At 50.2% G+C, this 17,954-nt stretch overlaps 1 protein-coding gene and 1 long non-coding RNA gene across 7 annotated transcripts in view; both read left to right on the top strand.

Moving 5' to 3' along the window:
- Nucleotides 1-11,043, top strand: part of DCTN1 (dynactin 1) — a 31,038-nt gene extending 19,995 nt beyond the window's left edge. For 3 of the 6 annotated variants that reach the window (XM_011946051.1, XM_011946050.1, XM_011946049.1), the window contains 25 exons: nucleotides 464-655; nucleotides 1,016-1,213; nucleotides 1,371-1,575; nucleotides 1,652-1,730; nucleotides 1,851-2,010; nucleotides 2,127-2,231; nucleotides 2,726-2,917; nucleotides 3,003-3,119; nucleotides 3,338-3,490; nucleotides 4,083-4,243; nucleotides 4,351-4,519; nucleotides 4,802-4,870; nucleotides 5,114-5,176; nucleotides 5,289-5,438; nucleotides 5,600-5,761; nucleotides 5,845-5,976; nucleotides 6,199-6,324; nucleotides 6,561-6,703; nucleotides 6,978-7,144; nucleotides 8,575-8,589; nucleotides 8,778-8,911; nucleotides 9,028-9,211; nucleotides 9,473-9,552; nucleotides 10,055-10,144; nucleotides 10,560-11,043. In XM_011946051.1, the coding sequence (XP_011801441.1) occupies nucleotides 464-655; nucleotides 1,016-1,213; nucleotides 1,371-1,575; nucleotides 1,652-1,730; nucleotides 1,851-2,010; nucleotides 2,127-2,231; nucleotides 2,726-2,917; nucleotides 3,003-3,119; nucleotides 3,338-3,490; nucleotides 4,083-4,243; nucleotides 4,351-4,519; nucleotides 4,802-4,870; nucleotides 5,114-5,176; nucleotides 5,289-5,438; nucleotides 5,600-5,761; nucleotides 5,845-5,976; nucleotides 6,199-6,324; nucleotides 6,561-6,703; nucleotides 6,978-7,144; nucleotides 8,575-8,589; nucleotides 8,778-8,911; nucleotides 9,028-9,211; nucleotides 9,473-9,552; nucleotides 10,055-10,144; nucleotides 10,560-10,697 (3,384 nt within the window). In that variant the 3' untranslated portion in view covers nucleotides 10,698-11,043. The remainder of the gene's footprint in view (nucleotides 1-463; nucleotides 656-1,015; nucleotides 1,214-1,370; nucleotides 1,576-1,651; nucleotides 1,731-1,850; nucleotides 2,011-2,126; nucleotides 2,232-2,725; nucleotides 2,918-3,002; nucleotides 3,120-3,337; nucleotides 3,491-4,082; nucleotides 4,244-4,350; nucleotides 4,520-4,801; nucleotides 4,871-5,113; nucleotides 5,177-5,288; nucleotides 5,439-5,599; nucleotides 5,762-5,844; nucleotides 5,977-6,198; nucleotides 6,325-6,560; nucleotides 6,704-6,977; nucleotides 7,145-8,574; nucleotides 8,590-8,777; nucleotides 8,912-9,027; nucleotides 9,212-9,472; nucleotides 9,553-10,054; nucleotides 10,145-10,559) is intronic. The other 3 variants (XM_011946053.1, XM_011946052.1, XM_011946054.1) reach the window with 1 other exon arrangement.
- Nucleotides 11,044-12,522: 1,479 nt separating this feature from the next.
- On the top strand, nucleotides 12,523-16,590 carry LOC105514593. The gene is made up of 2 exons (XR_001002203.1): nucleotides 12,523-13,513; nucleotides 13,841-16,590. It is a non-coding gene; the product is annotated as an uncharacterized LOC105514593 (long non-coding RNA).
- Nucleotides 16,591-17,954: the final 1,364 nt, after the last annotated feature.

The following is a 17,954-nucleotide window of genomic DNA, read 5'->3' as shown; positions in this document are numbered from 1 at the left end:
CATTGTACTTTTTCCCTCTAGGGGTGGAGGGCATAGACCTGGAGCAAGGATGGGACTGAGAGTATTATGAAGTTGCTAGAATGATCACAAGTGGGTCATAGACGGGGGTTCTAGGGAATAGTGGATTCTGCTCTTACGGGTAGTGCCAGAGCTAGGAGGAATGTGGAGTCAGTGTCAAGCGAGGAGCCTTATAATCTTATGATGTCTTTTCTCTTATCTTTTACTCCCTCTCTCTTCTGCCTCCCTCCTCCCCCTGTCCTTTGTCACTATCTCTCTCTGCCTCTCTGTATCGTTTTCCTTGTCCCCTTCATTCTTCTCTGTTCTCACTGTGCTTTGATACTCTCTTTCTGCTTTTTTCCTTCTCTGTCTCCTTCCCTTGCCATATTCTCATATTCTGTTTCTGTTCCTCTTACTACCCCATCCTCTGCTCTCTTTCTGGTCTGCCTCTACCCTCTCTGAATAGCCCACCCGCCCAGCCAGTACTGGGGTGGCTGGGGCCAGTAGCTCCCTGGGCCCCTCTGGCTCAGCGTCAGCAGGTGAGCTGAGCAGCAGTGAGCCCAGCACCCCGGCTCAGACTCCGCTGGCAGCACCCATCATCCCCACGCCGGCCCTCACCTCTCCTGGAGCAGTCCCCCCGCTTCCTTCCCCCTCCAAGGTAAGGACTGGGGTAGGGATAAAGGAGAATCAAGATACCCAGAGGCTTGTGGCTACCTGCTGTGTCTTGAAAATTTCCTGGGGTTGGCAAAGACCCAGAACTTGGATCAGAAAGGGAGAGGACGTAGCCTATGGATATCTTGCCACTGACTGAGTCACCCTTTCTTTTCTTGCCGTTATGCCATACTTTCCCTGTATATACTGTGCCACGGTTTCCTCTCAGATGTTCTTATGCCACTGACTTTTGGCCACCCTGGGGCTGGGTGATGTTTGCACACTTTATTGTGTTCTTTGCGCCAGCTCAGTGTTGGTGGAGAGGTGGAGTGGGCTGTGCACAGACCATGAGGCCTGTCCTTTGCAGGAGGAGGAGGTACTAAGGGCTCAGGTGCGGGACCTGGAGGAAAAACTAGAGACCCTGAGACTGAAACGGGCAGAAGACAAAGCAAAGCTAAAAGAGCTGGAGAAACACAAAATCCAACTGGAGCAGGTGCAGGAATGGAAGAGCAAAATGCAGGAGCAGCAGGCCGACCTACAACGGCGCCTCAAGGAGGCGAGAAAGGTTTGACTCTGGATGAAGAGGGTGGCTAGGGTGGCCTGAGACCCAAGAAAGCATGCTGGAAACTAGACTGAAACTGGAGCCTGGAACACCCTGTGAGAAAGGGAGGCACGGGGCATCTCTGTGCTTGTACCCCCTCCCACCTCCACCTCTTCCTCAGGAAGCCAAGGAGGCCCTGGAGGCAAAGGAACGTTATATGGAGGAGATGGCTGATACTGCTGATGCCATTGAGATGGCCACTTTGGACAAGGAGATGGCTGAAGAGCGGGCTGAGTCCCTGCAGCAGGAGGTGGAGGCACTGAAGGAGCGAGTAGACGAGCTCACCACTGACTTAGAGATCCTCAAGGCTGAGATTGAAGAGAAAGGTAAGGGGCCCAGAGCTGCTGGGGGCCAAACCGTCGGGTGAGAACCATGTCTGAAAGTGTTAATGGTCTTCTCCAGGTTCAGATGGCGCTGCATCCAGTTATCAGCTCAAGCAGCTTGAGGAGCAGAACGCCCGCCTGAAGGATGCCCTGGTGAGGTAGGGTCTTCAGTGCTTGGCTCTGATGCTTACTCTTCTGTCTCCAAATTCATTAGAGCACCCATCGCCAGAGACTCTGACATGTGCTTTCCTCTTTCTATCTTCCTAATGTCCCTGCAGGATGCGAGATCTTTCTTCCTCAGAGAAGCAGGAGCATGTGAAGCTCCAGAAGCTCATGGAAAAGAAGAACCAAGAACTGGAAGTTGTGAGGCAGCAGCGGGAGCGTCTGCAGGAGGAGCTAAGCCAGGCAGAGAGCACCATTGATGAGCTCAAGGAGCAGGTCTGGGGAGCCTAGCCCCTCACCCAGAATCCCCCACCTGACTCTCCTATCAGTTGGTGCCTCTTCTTTCTAGGTGCCTTCCAGCAGCTCTTCTCCCCATCCTCCCCGTAACACAGGTGGATGCTGCTCTGGGTGCTGAGGAGATGGTGGAGATGCTGACAGATCGGAACCTGAATCTGGAAGAGAAAGTGCGCGAGTTGAGGGAGACTGTGGGAGACTTGGTAAGAGAAGAGCAGACCCCTGACATCTGACCCCGATGGTGGGTATTTGGAAGGGACCTGCTGAGAAAAAGATTGACATGTGACCGCTAGCCTTTTTTGAGCAGGGTGTGCGGTGAGGGACCCAGCCTGGGCTTGCTGCACTGACCCTGCCTATTTTTTTTTTTTTTTTCCAAGATGGCATCTCACTCTATTGCCAGGCTGGAGGGCAGTGACACAATAATCTTGGCTCACTGCAACCTCCGCCTCCCAGGTTCAAGTGATTCTCCTGCCTCAGCCTCCCAAGTAGCTGGTACTACAGTCACGCGCCACCACACCCAGCTAATTTTTGTATTTTTAGTAGAGATGGGGTTTCACCATGTTGGCCAGCATAGTCTTGATCTCGACCTCATGATCAGCCCGCTTCGGCCTCCCAAAGTGCTGGGATTACAGGTGTGAGCCACCGCGCCCAGCCAACCCTGCCTTTCTTTTGCCCCAACTGTGGTGTGGTGTCCTAGGAAGCGATGAATGAGATGAACGATGAGCTGCAGGAGAATGCACGTGAGACAGAACTGGAGCTGCGAGAGCAGCTGGACATGGCGGGCGCGCGGGTTCGTGAGGCCCAGAAGCGTGTGGAGGCAGCCCAGGAGACGGTTGCAGACTACCAGCAGACCATTAAGAAGTACCGCCAGCTGACCGCCCATCTTCAGGTGCATGCCTACTGCTTGCTGTCTGCCCACCATCACCCCAGGGCTTCCTTATGACCCAGGTATGCTTCATTGTCTCTCCTTCTAGGATGTGAATCGGGAACTGACAAACCAGCAGGAAGCATCTGTAGAGAGGCAACAGCAGCCACCTCCAGAGACCTTTGACTTCAAAATCAAGTTTGCTGAGACTAAGGCCCATGCCAAGGTCAGGAAAATGGGTGGGTCTGAGGGAGCCCTGCCTGGGTTGAACTGGTATGGGGTTCTGGGCTTCAGATTCCTGGGGGAAGGGGTGCTTTGTGTAGTGGTTTGGAAGACTCTGGCCTGAGCTTGCCCTCGAGGCAAGGCATCTCCTGGAGCAAAGCATGGGAATTCTGGGGCTCTTTCAACTCTGGCTAAGAGTCTTCCTCCCTGTTCACCTCACAGGCAATTGAGATGGAATTGAGGCAGATGGAGGTGGCCCAGGCCAACCGACACATGTCCCTGCTGACAGCCTTCATGCCTGACAGCTTCCTTCGGCCAGGTGGGGACCATGACTGCGTTCTGGTGCTGCTACTCATGCCTCGTCTCATTTGCAAGGTATAGCCAATCAATCACATGTTCCACAGAAATCTAATGAACTTGCCATGAATCAGGCATTGAAGATGCTGAGTGAAGACAACAGAGTCTCTGCCCACAGAGAGTTTATGGTGTAGTGGAGGAACACAGCAAAGTCACTGATGAATATATATTACAAATGGTGTGCTTTCAAGAAGAGAGAGGTTCTGCGAGAGAGCACAATTGGAGATTTAGAGGCGAACAGGGTGTGACTGAGGGAATAACATTGTCTGAGGGCCACGAGCTGCCTGGGGGTTAACGTTGGGGGTGATTGGCAGGATAGCATTCTAGGTGGAGAGATAGCAGGAGTGGCAGCTTTAAATCAGGAAGGATCCTTGGTTCCACCGGTCCCACTACCCTTTCATTTTCATATCCTGACTCCTCACAACCTCCAGTAATCACATCACTACCCTTTCCCCATGCGAGATTCCCCACCCAGGTAAGCGCTATTTCTGCTTTCTCTCCCGTGTGTGTCCATGCTCCCCACATAGTTAAGTTCTGAGTACTGTATTCCTGAGTCTGTGTTCTCCATCCTCTGCTCTGAGGCCCAGGTTCCTGGTGTTTTTTCCCACAGGCAGAGCTAATCCGGAAGCAGGCCCAGGAGAAGTTTGAACTAAGTGAGAACTGTTCAGAGCGGCCTGGGCTGCGAGGAGCTGCTGGGGAACAACTCAGCTTTGCTGCTGGACTGGTGTACTCGCTGAGCCTGCTGCAGGCCACGCTACACCGCTATGAGCAGTAAGTGACTCCTGACTCCCTCACCCCAGGGTCAGGGTTCCAGAATTGGCCGGAACTGAGATTGCCTGTCAGACTCTAGCCTCACAGTGCTCTTCTCTGGTCTCTAGTGCCCTCTCTCAGTGCAGTGTGGATGTGTATAAGAAAGTGGGCAGCCTTTACCCTGAGATGAGTGCCCATGAGCGTTCATTGGATTTCCTCATTGAACTGCTGCACAAGGATCAGCTGGATGAGACTGTCAATGTGGAGCCGCTCACCAAGGCCATCAAGTACTATCAGGTGTGGGGCGAGAATTTGGGCTTGGGGCAGGAGGCAGGGAAGCTTTCACTTGATGAGGGCTCTTACTAATATTATCAAGGTTGTATGTCCCATGCTCTCTGCTTGAGGCCTGGTTTGCTCTTAGATGATCTCTCCATATGATGCAGCTGCTTGAGGGCTTTGGATTCTCTTATACCTCCAGAGACTCATGATGACCAGGGCTCAAACTACAGTTTGGGAAGAACTCCCCACCCCCTCCAGGGCCTAAAAGTTGTCTGTTTCTTTTGTTATCTCTCTGTACAGCATCTGTACAGCATCCACCTTGCCGAACAGCCTGAGGACTGTACTATGCAGCTGGCTGACCACATTAAGGTGAAGTGTCTGGGCCAGTGATTCAACCCCTGTGGAGATCAGCAATGGAGGGCGTCAGGTCAAGAGATCAGGCACCCAAGGAGTATCACATAAGACTAGGGCAGAGTTACCAAAGCCATATCAGGGAAACTAGAGGACTACTTATGTATGGGGGTCAGCAGAGGATGAGGACTTCTTAGAGATGTCGATAAGTCAGAAGGGCTCCTGCTGGGGGCTGATGATTGCATGCATCTGTCCTTACAGTTCACGCAAAGTGCTCTGGACTGCATGAGTGTGGAGGTAGGACGGCTGCGTGCCTTCTTGCAGGTGAGAACATATCTAGATCTCTGTGAGCTCCTCTTCTTTCTTAGTCCTCACTTCCTTACTCCCAGCCTTAATGCTAACTTGGTTCTCCATCCATTTTCTTTTTCCTGAGTAGGGTGGGCAGGAGGCTACAGATGTTGCCCTTCTGCTCCGGGATCTGGAAACTTCATGCAGTGACATCCGCCAGTTCTGCAAGAAGATCCGAAGGCGAATGCCAGGGACAGATGCTCCTGGGATCCCAGCTGCACTGGCCTTTGGACCACAGGTTTAGGGCTGCAACTGGGGAAGGAAGGAAACTGAGTAGAAACAGGAGGGGCATAGCACTTGAAGATCTGGATCTGGTTAGGGGACAAAAATGGTTTTGGGGTAGCTGGAAACTGTGGTGCTGAACCCAGGGTTGACTCCTGATTCTGGCCCGTCACACAGGTATCTGACACGCTCCTAGACTGCAGGAAACACTTGACGTGGGTTGTGGCTGTGCTGCAGGAGGTGGCAGCTGCTGCTGCCCAGCTCATTGCCCCACTGGCGGAGAATGAGGGACTACCTGTGGCTGCCCTGGAGGAACTGGCTTTCAAAGCAAGCGAGCAGGTGGGCCTGAATGGCTGGGCAGAAGGTGTGGGGAGAATCAGTGACCAGTGTGGGGCTTTCACTTCTGACCTTGGCTCCTGCAGATCTATGGGACCCCTTCCAGCAGCCCCTATGAGTGTCTGCGCCAGTCATGCAACATCCTCATCAGTACCATGAACAAGCTGGCCACAGCCATGCAGGAGGGGGAGTATGATGCAGAGCGGCCCCCCAGTAAGGTAGGTGGAGATTTCCTTGGAGAAGTTGCAGAGGCCTGTAGGAGTAAGACTTGCAGAGCTACTGCCAGTTGTGGGAGGACAGGGAGACAGGAGGAAGGCATCTGGAGAGCACCATCCTGCCTAGAAGGCAGGGTTTCCCTGTAACTGGATCTGTGAAAGGAGTACGTTGATGATCTCTTCTCTCCACCCTCACTTTCTCATCCGCCACCAACCATTCCTTAGCCTCCACCAGTTGAGTTGCGGGCTGCCGCCCTTCGTGCAGAGATCACAGATGCTGAAGGCCTGGGTTTGAAGCTCGAAGATCGAGAGACAGTTATTAAGGAGTTGAAGAAGTCACTCAAGATTAAGGTGAGGGTAGTGTAGGCTCAGGATCTGGGGGCCAGGAAGTTGGTAGGACCCTGGCAAGCAGTGAATGTTGGGGATCCGGGACTAAGATGGCTTGGGAGTTAAGGGGAGAAGTGGGGCCTGCAATCAATGGGAGCTCTAGTGAACCCTCAGAGAGCCCCCTATCTCATGGTCTAGCCCCCAGTTTCCAGGGACTGTGGGGAGGATGTCAGGGATCTAGAAGTTCTGTCCTTGTCCAGGGAGAGGAGCTAAGTGAGGCCAATGTGCGGCTGAGCCTCCTGGAGAAGAAGTTGGACAGTGCTGCCAAGGATGCAGATGAGCGTATCGAGAAAGTCCAGACTCGGCTGGAGGAGACCCAGACGCTGCTGCGGAAGAAGGAGAAGTCAGGCACTTTCCCTGGGGCCTTGCTTCCTCTAATCCTCCCCACTGCTGGAGCTCTCTGCCTCATAACCCATACCCCTACTCAGGTTCTCTTATAGTGAGACTCCCCATTTTCTTTACCCACTGCCAACCCCATTGCATCACCCCAGGCTCAGCCTGTGCTGCTCTGCTCTGGCTGCGCACTAGCATGGCTATTCCAAGGACCTCTCAGGACTGAATAGTCAAGGGGTGCTTTGGAGACGGGACACTGCCAAAGCCCAGATTCTCTTTCACAGAGATTTTGAGGAGACAATGGATGCACTCCAGGCTGACATCGACCAGCTGGAGGCAGAGAAGACAGAACTAAAGCAGCGGCTGAACAGCCAGTCTAAGCGCACGATTGAGGGGCTCCGGAGCCCTCCTCCTTCAGGCATTGCTACTCTGGTCTCTGGCATTGCTGGTGGTGAGTACAGTGGAATAGGCAGCAGTAGCACAGAGGAGATTGTCCTCTCTCCTGTCCTTGGCCTCAGTTTGACCTCTGCCCCCCCACCCTTTACCCCCAGGATATTCAGCCAAGAATATGCTTGCACAGTTTCACTCCGTGCCAGTTTTCACCAAGTTTTCCCTTTCCCTGAAGATATGTGCTGAGTTCCTTTGGCAAAGGAGGGCTTTACTAAATTGTTAATGAGGCTCAGAATAATGATGACAGTTGGTCTCTAGTAGATGTCCTTTCTGGCTCTGTAATCTGACCTTTCTGCTCAGCCCTGTATCCCAGAGGGTTGTCAGCCATCAGCAGGCTGGGCTGACTCTCCTGGGGCATCTGGCCCTGCCCGATACCTGCTCTTGATTGCTTCTCTGCTTGGGCACTGTGTTTTCTCACTGCGTTCATGGGGCTTCATTCTATGATGTGGCCATATCTTCCGCTGCTGAATTCTCCCAGTTTCACTTGAGGCTTGTGTTTTGACCTTTGTCTAGTCACTCAGTATAATCAGGGCTCCTCACCTAGCATTTTTCTGGTTACCAGTTTCAGCCTCCCCAGTTTCCTGACTCAGGAGGTGGCTGCTGCTGTCTTTGTTCTCCTCTGCCCTATAGTTTTTGTTTGCTCTCCAGTTTCTCACTTACCCTCCAGAAGACAGACTCTTTGCCCTGGAATTAACCCTTAGGGCCTCCAGACTTTCCCAGCTGCTCCCGTGTCTTGTCAGCTGACCTTACCTACATAGAGTCTTCAACAAAGTCTCTGTCACTGACACCCCTTGATCTTGCGAGGTGACCAAGTACCTTCTTGACTTTAGGCTGTTGTGGTACAGACAGCTCTGTGTACTTTGGAGAGAGTCTCCAGAATTACTACTTTGTGTTGTTTTTAGCACTCTTGAAACAAACATTAGCACTCTTTGAACAAACGTGGTTCTGAATTTATGAAACTTCCCACCAAAAAAGAAGGTATTTTGCCTCAGAGCAGTGGAGAATCCTGAGGAGCAAGGGAGTGTGTGTGCTTCCCCAACTTAAGCTTTGCTGCTGGTGAGTGCTAAGGATGCAGACATATTGGGGTCTCTGGAGCATTCTCCATGCCCTTCTTGGAGATGGCGTCTGAGGCAGGCAGGCAGGAACAGCCTCGTGTTCCGAGTGCTTTGTGCAGTGCACACTCCCTTTGCCACTGTTCTTCAGACGTACCCTGTCTTATGGCCTCACTCCTGTTTGGTGTCTTTCTTTCACACAAATCTGCTTGTCCACAAAGATAGATGGCAGAGGGTCTTGTTAGAGAAAGTATGATGATTAGGAAAAGGGTTTTCCTGCAGGTTGTGTCCAGGATCCTCTGGTGTGTCCCCCTAACCGCAAATCACCTAACTCCTCTCTCCTCTTTTCCTGCTCCCCCATGGGCTATCCCGAGCACAGAAGAACAACAGCGAGGTAGAGACCCACTCAGGCTGGGGGTTACCAGGGCTGGTGGGAAATGGAGCTAAGGGAGCAGGGTGAGGGGAGAGCCAGGACTGGAGGTGGGTAATGGGGGGATGTAGAAAGCGGGAAAGAGCAGGAATGGAGCCCAGTGTTCAACCCTCTCCACTTGGGGCTGATGACATTTGTTGTGGTCCCCACAGGAGCCGTCTCTGGGCAGGCTCCAGGGTCTGTGCCAGGCCCAGGGCTGGTGAAGGACTCACCACTGCTGCTTCAGCAGATCTCTGCCATGAGGCTGCACATCTCCCAGCTCCAGCATGAGAATAACATCCTCAAGGTGAGGGAGCCACAGGGAGGACTGGGATGGGGGATGGAGCATATTCGCCCCATTGATGATAGATGGCAGGGGCCTCCTAGCACCTCTTACCACTACCCTTCTTTTTTCATCCACAGGGAGCCCAGATGAAGGCATCCTTGGCATCCCTGCCCCCTCTGCATGTTGCAAAGCTATCCCATGAGGGCCCTGGCAGTGAGTTACCAGCTGGAGCGCTGTATCGTAAGACCAGCCAGCTGCTGGAGACATTGAATCAGTTGAGCACACACACACACGTAGTAGACATCACTCGCACCAGCCCTGGTATGTACCTGCCAACCCCCAAGATGAATAGAACCACCCCCTCTACTTGGCCCAGGGATTTAGGCCCTGCTCAGGTGGTGCCCCTACCACAGAAGCTCTTCCCAGCAGTGTTCTTTGGCTTCACTGTTCAGTTTTCTTTCACCCACTCTCTCTCAAGTACTTGTTCTGTTAGAGAATCTCATACCTGTACCCCTAACCCTTAATCCAGTACAACTGCCTGCCTGCGCCTTGGTGGGCCTCACCAGCTTTCTCTCCCCACAGCTACCAAGAGTCCGTCAGCCCAACTTATGGAGCAAGTGGCTCAGCTTAAGTCCCTGAGTGACACCATTGAGAAGCTCAAGGTCAGCTCAGACTTTGTCCTGCAGAGCTCACGTCACAGTGGAGCCAGGCATTTCTGGAGTTCCTCTGAGCCTGGCCCTATGCTAGATAGCAATTGGGGAGGAGGTTGAAGGGAAGGCAGGGTTCTTGCCTTGGAAGCTCACTGTCTCAGTGCAAACAGAAGATAGATTCTCATAATAAAATGGATTAGCTAGGATAATCTTTAGCATGACTGGTTCAGGCTTTAGATTCCATCAGGGCTGAGATCATTGTGGGGTAGAATGGTTGGGTGTGGCTTCCCAAGGGCGGTAGAATGTGAGTTGGACCTTACAGGATGAGGACTTGTAAAGTAAGGAGGAGTGTTGGGGAGGGGGGATGGGGTTGGAGATGAGAGCAAAAGTATGGTAATATAGAGGGCTAAGTTCCTGCCCCCTTGGTATTAGTGTCTCTGTGAAACCAGGCGGTCTTGTGCTAGCCTGTGGGGGTCCCCTAAATGAACCCTTGTCTTTCTCACCCCTTCCCTAGGATGAGGTCCTCAAGGAGACAGTATCTCAGCGCCCTGGAGCCACAGTACCCACTGACTTTGCCACCTTCCCTTCATCAGCCTTCCTCAGGGTGAGGGGGAGACGGGGTGGAGGACGGGACAATGTGGAGAAGCTCAGGTGGGCCCCCCTCTCCTCCAGAATTGGAAGAGGCCTTTGGAGTCTCAGGTCTAACAACTACATACCTTGGGTTATCTGGCCAAATCTTACTTACAAGTAACTCAGAAGTGCTTATGATGCTTTGAAATTCCAATATTTTAGCACCTAAACACTTTCTGTGACTTTTGACACCAGGAGAGGCTCAAAACTCCCTTGTCAGATTATGTATCTCCATTCTGATTTGAAAAATGTGGTCACCAAAGCCCAGGATCTCAGAAGCCCCAGCCACCTAGGAGCTGCCTTGGTCTCAGTGCTCAGGGACCCCTTCAGTGGCCTACAGCTCAAGTGAGCCCCTGACCTGGAGTCTTTTTTTCCTCATCAACCACCAGGCCAAGGAGGAGCAGCAGGATGACACAGTCTACATGGGCAAAGTGACCTTCTCCTGTGCGGCTGGTCTTGGACAGCGACACCGGCTGGTGCTGACCCAAGAGCAGCTGCACCAGCTTCACAGTCGCCTCATCTCCTAAGCACTCCTTTCCCCTGCTGTCCCCTTCGACCCTCAGCCCTCTGGTGCCGCTCTGCCAGATGCACAGCCACCTCAGCCAGCCCCCAGGTAGAAACATGTGGGTTAAGCTCTTCCTGCCCCATTCAGCTTCACTCCCACCCTTTCAGCATCCTGCCCCTTCACCTTGACCTGGGTTCCCCCACTCCCATTCCCTGGCCTCTGCCATAATTTGCTGTTCAATTGCTCCCTCCTTCCTGAGGGGCCTCAGGGCATGTGGGGGGTAGGCTGAGACCCCACCACCAAAGGTTGAGTGAGGTCCTCTTGATTGAGAACTTCACCCCTTGATTAAAGCAACTTCTGCTTCAGTGGTTCCTGTGTGGTGTTGAGAATGGGACTTGGGCCATTCAGCTCAGAGCAGGAAGGGAGGAGAAGCGATGCTGAGGAGCTTTGGCAGTATCAAATTTGAGGGCTCCTCTCGTAGTGACCAGCAGAATGCTGTTCCTAAAATTCATGTGCAGTAAGTTACTCTAAGCAAGGAGGAAAGGGCTAGACTTAGGACTAGGTACCTAAGTTCATTTATGGAGTTAGGAGGGCTGGGAGGGTGTAGTCTCTGCCAACTCTGCCTCTGCTTCGTGTAGCTTCCACTGCTCTTTATTCCAGTTTTTGGAGCTAGAGTAATGATATGATCACCACCCCAGCCAATTTTCTGATGCACTGGCCAGAGTCTTCCCATAAGACCTGGGGCCTCTCAGAGGGAATATTTATTAAATAAGGGGAAACTAAAGTGGCGTACTAGTAAAAGATAGAAGGTACAAAAGCTACTCCCAAACCCACTACAAATTAGAATCACCTGGGGAGTTTCTTTTAAAATGTAACAGATTTCTGGTTCTTGACCCAGACCTGCTGAAAACATTTCCAGAGTTGGGACTCATTAGGCTGGTAAACAGCACCCCAGCATTGTAGATATTAGTCCCGTTTAGATTAGTTGGCTAGCTCCTTTATACTCTTTTTTTCCCCACTTGGGGAGAGAAGTCCAGTCCAGACTCCCAAAAGGCTCTGATCTAGATGCAGAAAGAGACCCTTGGCCCTGCAGAGTGCCAGGCCTGAATTAGGCCAGACCCTTTGCTTGTGTGCTTTCTGTCTCAAAGGGAAGGGCAAACAGGAGGGTGGTTACTCCAAGGTGGGCGTCCAGGGGCCGTATTCTCAACAAATATACTGTCTGGGAGGTCAGCGGGTTATGGTATTTGAATGCCTGCTCTGTACCTTGGCTCTTCTCACCTGGGAATCTGAGAGAAAATGATTTGATCACCTTTCCTCAATACTCTCAATGATGGTACACAACCAGTATCATTCTAGATGCGTAGGATATGTTGCATTACATAATGAGGGATTAATTCTCACAGAAGTGGTTGAGAAGGGTTATTGTGTCTTGAACCAGAGAGTCTTCACCTCACGTCTCCAAATTGGGCTCTGCTAGAGCTAAGGAAATCACAGACCACACTGTCCTTTCCTTGGGATTGGATTCTACCCAAGCTGCTGACCTACCTTCTGATTGGTGTGGTTAAGACACTGAGGCCAAGCAACTTCTGGTGGCACTTTGAAAGGAGAACAGGGCTTTTTGTTCCATCCTTTTCCCTTGGTGGTGGTTTCTCACTACTTAAACTACTGCTCTCTTGAATGCCGAATTCATTCACCCAATTATTTGTTGGCTGTCTCCCCGTGAGTGCCCCACAGGTATCTAAGAGTCAGCGTGTCCAAAACTGAAATCATCTCTTCTGTGTCCTACATGTGACAAGCCACAAACCTGGATATCCTTGACTCCTTCTTTGATCTCCTTAGCTAATTTAGTTATCCAGTCCTGTTCAGTTTGTCCTTCATTACTGTCTCTCAAATTTGTCCACTTTTTTACATCCACGAGCTTTGTCTATAAATAACTTCTTGCCCTGGGCACTTCAGCAGTTTTTAAACTGGTTACCCTACCTCCATTGCCTCTCTTCAACCAGTTCTACACATTGATATGAGGGATCTTTCCAAAATGCATACTGGGCCAGTTTAAATGTCATTACCCAGTTTAAATCCTGAAATGATTTCTTCAACTAGATTTAAAATTTACATAAGATCTGAAATGGTTCCTCTATGTGTCTCGATTTTAAAATTTAAATTCACTAGAATGGCCCAAGAGACCATCAATGATTTGGGTCCTGTCCACCTCTCCAGCCTCTCCCCACATGCCAGGTGGTTCAGCTTTAGTGAACTCCTGCAGTTTCCTTGCCACCCTGTGCTCTCTCAGGCCTTTTCCCACCACCCAGAATGCCATCTATCTCCTTCCCTCCACTGTACCTTTCTGCCCCCGCCCCATCCCCATTCCTCAGCTGACATCCTGTCAATTTATTAAGATAGCTCTGGCATTGCCACCTCAGTAAATCTCCAATCCCTGTGACCTGTTAGGTGCTGCTCTTCTGGAGGCAGCAAAAGATAATAGACCTTTTTTTCAGATGTGCTTGGATTTAGTTGCTTTGTGACTTTGGCAAGGTTTCTAATCTCTGATCTGTTTTCTTACCTACAGAATGGAAAAATTATATCTTACAGGGTTGTTATGAAGGTGAAATGAGATAGTGCATGCAAGCATCAAGCACTGTGTGGGCACACAGTAGGCTTGCTTCTCTTCTCTAGTACGTGCTCCTACTACGCTACTTTATGCCAGTAAGCATCTGTTTCTATTTTAAGTGTAGTTAACTCCTCTCCCGATTTAGACAGGAGTTCCTTTAGGATGTCTTCCATCTCTGTATCCCACCAAATACAAGTAAAGGGCACGTATTTGAGGAGGAGGAAGATGAGGTGTTTTGTTTTTGTTTTTGTTTTGTTTTGTTTTTGGGACAGAGTCTTACTCTGTTGCCCAGGCTGGAGTGCAGTGGCACGATCTTGGCTCATTGCAATCTCCACCTCCCGGGTTCAAGGGATTCTCCTGCCTCAGTCTCCTGAGTAGTTGGGATTACAGACATCTGCCACCATGCCCAGCTAATGTTTGTATTTTTAGTAGAGAGAGGGTTTCACCATGTTGGCCAGGCTGGTCTCGAACTCCTGACCTCAAGGGATCCACCCACCTCCGCCTCCCAAAGTGCTGGGATTATAGGCATGAGCCACTGTGCCCGGCCAGAAGATGAGTTTTATTTTGGACGTGAGTTTGAGGTGCCTATGAGAATGTACAATAGAGATGTCCATTTGGCAGTTGGAACCTGCTGGGTCTGGAGCTCAGCAGAAATGTCCAGATTGAAGATAAAGTCTGGGGAGTGAGTTGGGAGCGTGTCAATGGTGGTCAAAGGCATGGTTTGGGTGAGGTTACTGTCTGTATTCAGGTTACTAAGAAAACCGAATCTTAGGCAAAGCTAGTGGTTAGCACTTTATTGGAGGGTGAAGTCTCAGAGCAGTGAGAGTGAGGGAAAGGAGGAAAAGAAAATCAAAGGTTAGTGTTAGTGAGTTGGCTCCTGGTCACTTTCACACACAAAGACCGCTGGTCACTTTCCCATGTTGGATGTCTCTGGATAGGCTACACAGAAACACCTTGACTGGCTGGAACATTGTATTTGGATTGATGGAGGGATGGAGGAGAAATTCACCTGCTCTGCTTCCCGCCCATGCTTTACTGCCCAAAGTTTGCCATGGAGCCAGTGTTAGCTCCCCACTTTCTTGCTGGGATGATATTTCTTGGCCACTGGGAAAGCCAGATCCCATGCCTTGTGGCATGGCATTTAATCTAAGTCCTGCAATGGCAAGGGGAACAGAATGTGGTCACCGGCCTGTGGGAGTTGGTCAGCACACAGCAAGCAGCTGGAGACCTGGGAGTCAGGTGAGGCTGAGAGAATGTGAAGCAGCAAGTTACCTCAAGAGAGTATACAGAGGGAAGGGAAGATAGAGCCCTGGGAAGCCCTGAGAGTTAAAGAGCCTGCAGCCTGAATGGGCATCCACTGCAAGCAGAGGGCCCCCGTAGAAAGCATTGTCACAGAGCCAAGGGAGGAGAGAGATTGAGCAACTCAGAGGGCAATCAAGTTCTGGGAAGTGGCCATTGTGATTCAGAGATGCCTGATGAGCTGGCCAGAGCAGTCTCCATGGAATAGAGGAAACAAACTGGGTTGTGGTGGCTAGAAAGGGGAGACAGCAGCTCATGCTCACTGTGTGCCCTGGGTGGCATCCATTCATGGGGATTGTGGAGAATGGATAGCCAGGCAGATGACCAGGGAATGATTTCTGGAAACTCGCATGTGATGGTAGCGGAGAGGCCTGGCGAGGTGCTCTGTATACCAAGGATGGAGCATAGCATAGTAACAGCCACCTTTGATTCATCCAAAGCCAGAAATGCCAGTGTGACAGAACCAAGCAGACTGGCTGGCAGTTGGACAGGATATGAACATTCTCAACTCTGTTCCCTGGGAGCTTCTCTCTTTTGGTGGGTTTTGGGAAGTTTCCTAGGGTTAATGTTACCTGCCCCAGCATGGAGGCACCTTTGTGAAATAAGAATAGGGCTTATATTCCATCTCTTCCACTATTGAGCTGTCTGAATGTGGGGAAGGTGCTTAACCTTTCAACTTCAGTTTCTCTATTTGTAATAGGCCAATAGCACCTTCCTCAGGTGATATTCTTAGGTAATCTTCAGGGAAAAAATTAAATGACATAGCATGCTTGATACAGATGCTTAAAAAAGGATACCTGGGAGAGGCTGATACTAAACAAATGGAAAGGAAACAAAATAGAAGCAGTCACATTCCCAAGACGTACACTTGTGACACACATAACCATCTTTTGAGCCCCAAAGGATAGGTAGCCATGGCCAAGTGCGGTGGCTCACACCTGTAATCCCAGCACTTTGGGAGGCCGAGGTGGGCGGATCACGAGGTCAAGAGATCAAGACCATCCTGGCCAACATGGTGAAACTGCGTCTCTACTAAAAATACAAAAATTAGCTGGGCATTGTGGCACATGCCTGTAGTCCCAGCTACTTGGGAGGCTGAGGCAGGAGAATCACTTGAACCCCAGGAGGCGGAGGTTGCAGTGAGCCGAGATCGCACCACTGCACTCCAGTCTGGCGACTGAGTGAGACTCTGCCTCAAAAAAAAAAAAAAAAAGGAAAAGAAGTATAGGTAGCCCTTTGTGCCCTAGCTTTCAGCTTGTTTCTGTGGGTGGCTACTGTCTTATTTTCTACCATCCAGGCACTGTTTCCTCGTTTTAGCAGGCCAAGGCTGAGAAGGAGAGTCTAAACATGGTGGCACCTCTCTCACTCCACTCCCACAATTTGAATTCACCTGCTTGGTTCACATTTTCAGTGCTCTACCTCAGTGGGGAGCAGGGGTGGGGCAATGCAAAGACCCAAATCTGGTGCTGGGTAATCCTAGGGAATGTACAAGGCCCCAGAGCTGAGTCTACCCTACACAGCCATGAGGCAAAAAGTGAATTAGGAACAGGTATGCTCTATAGCCTCGGTACTGTGGAAGTTTTCCTTGGACCCTGTCAAGTAGGCCCAGGGCACCTGCAAAACACTGAAGTCTGAGGGTGAGTGGTCCCTCCTGCTTCTCTGTGGTTATTGTTTCATGTAGCCAGCTCTTCTATGTGTATGGGTAGCATGACCATTCACCTAGCCTCCCTCCATCTGTATTATCTGTGCCACCCGAAACAGGTATCGCTACTCCCAGGGACAGAGGTCCTCAGAGGGGCAGCCTGGGGCGTTTGGCCTACATTCCTTTTCCAAAGACTGGGGAGTTTGGATGTGGGAATTGGATTCTTCTTGCTCAAATAACGGGTGCCAGAGTAAATAGATGTCTCTCACCCTGTGTTTTGTTACTTTTTATTATGGAAAATTTTAACATACAAATGAGAGGAGAGTGTAATGACTTACATGTACAATATATGTTCATTTCATGGTTCATCTTGTTTCGTCTATATCCCCTTTCCCATCTACTCCCAGAATGTTTTGAAGCAGATCTCAGACATTACCTTATTATTTCATCCAAAAGTCTTTTAGTATACCTAAAAGATACAGCTTTTCAAAAAAGGAAACTACAATACCGTTATCACACCTGAAAAGTTAATTCATCAACTATCCAGCATTCAAGTTATCTTGGTTGTCTTATAAACATTTCATTTTGTTTTACAGTATGTTTATTTGGATGAGATTTAAGACAAAGACAATATACTACAAATAGATGTCTTTTGAGTCTGCTTCCCCTTATTTTCTCATTATTGTACTAATACAGTGTTTTTTGTATGCATTCTTCTTAAGCTTCATTTTCAATGTGTCAGCAATTCAAATACATAACATTATCACCTTGATAATACAAATAACACAATATGGAGGAAGACTGAGAACATAGGCTCCCGGTACTTAGTCACTGGGATTATAGAGATTTTCGTTTTAGTATTTTCTGTTTAAATTTAAAGATGTCCTGCCATGGCTGTGCAAGAATAGAGCTATCTAGAATGGAAGTGCAATGGAAAAAAAAAAATGGACTCAAAATTAGGAAAACATGAAAAGACATAAGTCAAGGAGAGAGAATATATTTTGAAACTAAATAGAATTTCCTGGCCGGGTGTGGTGGCTCATGCCTGTAATCCCAACCCTTTGGAAGGCCGAGGTGGGTGGATCACGAGGTCAGGAGTTCAGGACCAGCCTGACCAACATGGTGAAACCCCATCTCTACTAAAAACACAAAAATTAGCCAGGCACGGTGGTGCACACCTGTAGTCCCAGCTACTCAGGAGGCTGAGGTAGGAGAATCGCCTGAACCCAGAAGGTGGAGGTTGCAGTGAGCCGAGATCATACCACTGCACTCCAGCCTGGGTGACAGAGCAAGACTCCATCTCAAAACAACAACAACAACAACAACAACAACCACAAAAAACTATTTCCTTCATTCAGAGTGTAAGCATCCAAACAGGTGCTAAGGAGAGAAGTTGTATCTTATTTCTTCCTCAAATTGCCCTTATCAAACCAAATAGGTAATGCCCATTGACCTAGAAAAGGGAGCTCTCTTCAAGCAGTGTATAAGAAAAAGCAGGGCAGAGGGAAAGTAGTGAGAGGGTCACTTGCTTTGAGGTACTCCAGGTCAGGGGTCTCCAGTTCCCGGGCTGTGGACTGGTACTGGGTCCATGGCCTGTTAGGAACCTGGCCACACAGCAGGAGGTGAACAACGGGCAAGGGAGCATTACCGCCTGAGCTCTGCCTCCTGTCAGATCAGCAGCGGCATTAGATTCTCATAGGAGTGTGAACCCTATTGTGAACTGCATATGC

Source organism: Colobus angolensis, unplaced genomic scaffold (assembly GCF_000951035.1).
Source record: "Colobus angolensis palliatus isolate OR3802 unplaced genomic scaffold, Cang.pa_1.0 Scaffold249, whole genome shotgun sequence".
Taxonomy (NCBI): domain Eukaryota; kingdom Metazoa; phylum Chordata; class Mammalia; order Primates; family Cercopithecidae; genus Colobus; species Colobus angolensis.
The sequence above is the reverse complement of the archived record's forward strand: the minus strand, read 5'-3'. Positions and strand labels throughout refer to the sequence as shown.